Below are 4,228 nucleotides of genomic sequence, written 5' to 3'. Positions count from 1 at the left end.
ACCATTTTATTTCCTAGCTGAGCGCTTTCGGCTTAGAAAGCTATGGTTAAATATTTAATTATCACTACTAGGAAAAATCATTTGGTAAAAAATTACAGAAAAGCTGGTTCTATTTTATTTTTTCTTAATAAATAATGACATTATTTACACAAGATTTTTTTTTTGATAAATGCATATAAACAAGCAAGTAATATCATATGCCGTTTATTGTATTTTCAAGGTAATTTTGATTCACGCTGGTTCAATAGATGATTTAGTGAATTAAAAATATTTTTATAATATAACAAAAGGCTCATCACATATTACCAACTCATTCATTAAGACACACTTTCAAATTTGCGTTTCTAAACTGCTTAAAACAAATTTCACACTTTTAAGATTTATCTCCAGTGTGCAAATTCATATGATTTTTCAGGTTATGTGCTACACTAAAATGCTTAAAACAAATTTCACACTTGTATGGTGTTTCTCCAGTATGCACTCTCAAATGCCGTTTTAAATTATTGGATTGAGAAAACTGCCTAAAACAAATTTCACATTTGTAACATTTTTCTCCAGTGTGCACTCTCAAATGAATTTTCAAGTCTTGTGTCCGAATAAACGCCTTAAAACAAATTTCACATTTGTAACATTTGTCTCCAGTGTGCCATCTCAAATGAATGTTCAAATCTTGTGTCCGAATAAACGCCTTAAAACAAATTTCACACTTGTAAGGTTTTTCCCCAGTGTGCACTCTCAAATGTAATTTCAAAGCACTAGTATCTCTATACTGCTTAAAACATATTTCACACTTATATGGTGTTTCTCCAGTGTGCACTCTCATATGTCGTTTCAAATTACTTGTCTGAGTAAACTGCTTAAAACAAATTTCACAATTGTAAGGTGTTTCTCCACTGTGAACTCTCAAATGTGTTTTCAAATTATTTATCTGGGTAAATTGCTTAAAACAAATTTCACATTTATAAGGTGTTTCTCCAGTATGCAATATCATATGTCGCTTCAAAGCCATGGACTGAGTAAACTTCTTAAAACAAATTTCACAATTGTAAGGTGTTTCTCCAGTGTGCAATCTGATATGCCGTTTCAAATAATATGTCTGAGTAAATTGCTTAAAACAAATTTCACATTTATAAGAAGTTGGTCCAGTGTGAACGTTCAGATGATTTGCTAAAGAATTTTTATGAGCAAACTGCTTAGGACAACTTTCGCACATGTAAGGTCTTTCTCCGGTGTGAATCTGCATATGATGTTTCACAGTACCTGCCCGAGAAAACTGCTTAAGACAAATTTCGCACTTGTAAGGTTTATCTACAGCATGAATTTTCATATGTTGGTTTAAGTATTTTTTTTTAACAAATTGCTTAAAACAAATTTCACATTTTAATGTTTTTTCTTTAAGAAGTAGTTCCATAGGTCGTTCCTTATTACATGAATGTATGTATATTGTTTTCGTAATTTCCAAAGTGTCCTTCTCTTGGGAAAATCCTAAAAAAAACATAATATATATAAAGTTATTCTGCAAGAAAAAAATTAAAAAATAAATGTTCCTTAGGGCTCTGACCTTGGACCAAGACTATTTCTAATATATATTAATGAACCTACAAGCATTGAATCAAACGCCACATACACACTCTTCACCGATAACACCACAGTCTACTTCAGAGCTGACACACTTATGGTTTCTAGGTCTCCACTATCGGACACCAAGGAGTAATTTTGTGTAATTTTAATTAAGCAAAGACCAACAGAGCTATTTTTGCTGTTAGGGACAACCAGGCTAAAACCGCAGATGTGACAAGTGTGAAGTTCCTTGGGGTACACTTTGACCCCACGCTTCAATGCTGTCAACATATTGACTATCTCAATAAAAAACCTATAAAAGAACTTATATGTGCTCAGAAATCTAGCATGGGCTGTTTCACACAATGTCCTACGAACAGCTTATAATTTATATATATATATATATATATATATATATATATATATATATATATATATATATATATATATATTTTAGAAAAATAAACTTTGGTTCAGCTTATTTTTGTCGCCATTTGTGTGCACTAACTGTATATAGGGGTAATTGTAAACATCATTGTAAAGTACATTACATGTGTTTAAAATGTTCACTTGCATTGTCGTTCACAATTTCTCCGTAAAAATTCAATATAAAATTAATAAGACAACGAATTGCATGTTTCCATTTACCCCTATATTTTTGTAGTTTGAATTTTTGGTTGGGATAATTGTAAACAGCCCCTGAAGCCCTTATAATACGAACACGGAATTTCGAGAAAATGGGCAAAACAACTGAAACTAAGTAGGTATTACGAAAGATATAGAATTTTCTCTAAACACAAAATATGGAAATTTTTATTTGAAAAGTGCAAAAATCGTTTACATTTACCCCATCTGACCCTACATATTAATATATTATTAAATATATTATTAAAGCATTGTAAACATGTATTCAGAATAAACTTAACAAGCCAAATATTATTTAATAATCAGATAATTTTCAGTTTACCCAACCATTTAATTTACTATATTTATTAATAAATATTATGATAATGTAAAAATAATACAGCAACTTCTTTCTGCCATTTTTTACAACAAAAAAGAAATTAATTGTGTTTTACTTATGTGTAAGTTAAACTTACAGCTAGCATAGAATATAGACACATATATTCGCTATATTCCTTGCTTATAGTTTTAGGATAGTCTTAAAACTGTTATATATTCTTTAGTTTTTATATTGAAGGTTCATAGTTCTTATAACAAAATATTTAACTACATATAACACATCCTTTTTAATTAAATTTTGGTAAATAAAGATTATGAGATACTCATGAGTTTTTGTTATTTTCTTACCCTTTTTATTATTTTGTTTTTCTTCAAATGGTGTAACTTTAGTTTCATCTTCTATTTCAGTCTTTATGGAAAATTCCTGTAAGTCTAAACAATCAAATGTATGGTGTGTACTTCCATTATTGGGATCCTCTTTAATTTCACTTTTAATGCTATCTAAAACAGCATCATCGACCTTATTATAGGTGTCCTCACTAAATTCTCGTTTTACTTCCATGTGTGTAAAACAGATTTTATATTTTGACAACAATTTTACACTCAAAAACAAACTATAATAATTTGTGTGTGCTGTTGGTTTCTTTTGACTGTGGAACAAACTAATTTATTTTTATAATAAACCCAAGTAGGTAAAAGTGTATATAACGTTCCGATTAAGTTAGCTACACATGAAACGTCAAATTTGCGTTTTCGGTATTGCTATGTCGTTATTATGTATATGTTTTATGCCTCAAATATGCTTTGAAACTATATTTTATGGAATCTGGTATTTTATTTTTTTTAATTAACATAAAACACGAACGAATGAATATTCGTCTCTTTCGATATTAGTTGCACTTAGTTATTAGAACAAAATTTTGTAATTGCCATTTGGTAGATTTAGCGGATGTTTCGCAATAGTGTCAAAATCTTCAAAACACACATACACAGTTGCCAGATAATAAGAAAGTAAATATATATTAAACTCCATTCGCTTAGCTCGGACAAATTTTGACAGATTCATTGTCGGAAACCTACAACACAACAATTCCTACTTCTCAGTATTAATAGCTCAAGTATCCTGCTATTACAGACTTCTTTCTTTAAAAAAAGAAGAATTATTCTAAATAGTCGAAGTGTATACTAAACCCATCAAATTTTTTGTAGTATATATTTAAAAAATATATATTTAGTTGTTATAATTTAACATAACTATTTATTATATGGTGCAGATAAATAAATATTGATTGTCGGTAATTCGCAAAGTTCTATTTTATTTACTATTTAGTTTGTTTACTATTAATATTGGCTATGAGTACGGGTGCTTGGTTGTATAGTAATTTCCAGCCACTTTTAGTCTGTCAAAAAGTAACTAACTTCGCAAAAAAATAATTACTAAATTCACTAGACAGTTCGGACTGGGATTAGCGAACCGAGTTTAAAATCATTACAGCAGAATTTAACTTGTTATTCACTTTCTTATTCAACTTTAGTATTTATAGTGATGATATATTAATTTTCTCGTTATTTTACCATTTTATGTTTTTCATATTTAATTAAATTAACATTATATCGCATGCTCTTTCTCGATTGATTAAAATGACATGGCAACACTGCAAAATACTGTCGATGCCATCAATGACGTATATCATACGTCATTGGA

At 29.3% G+C, this 4,228-nt stretch overlaps 1 protein-coding gene across 1 annotated transcript in view; it reads right to left on the bottom strand.

The window, feature by feature from the left end:
• Window positions 1-111: 111 nt before the first annotated feature.
• The window catches only part of LOC140443415 (uncharacterized), a 29,427-nt gene continuing 25,310 nt past the window's right edge, over window positions 112-4,228 (bottom strand). The window contains exons 2-3 of the mRNA XM_072534668.1: window positions 2,872-3,024; window positions 112-1,485 (exon numbers count right to left, since the gene is read on the bottom strand). Of these exons, the coding sequence (XP_072390769.1) occupies window positions 374-1,485; window positions 2,872-3,024 (1,265 nt within the window). The 3' untranslated portion in view covers window positions 112-373. The remainder of the gene's footprint in view (window positions 1,486-2,871; window positions 3,025-4,228) is intronic.

Source organism: Diabrotica undecimpunctata, chromosome 1 (genome assembly GCF_040954645.1).
Source record: "Diabrotica undecimpunctata isolate CICGRU chromosome 1, icDiaUnde3, whole genome shotgun sequence".
NCBI lineage: Eukaryota > Metazoa > Arthropoda > Insecta > Coleoptera > Chrysomelidae > Diabrotica > Diabrotica undecimpunctata.
This window is presented reverse-complemented; position numbering and strand designations above follow the sequence as displayed.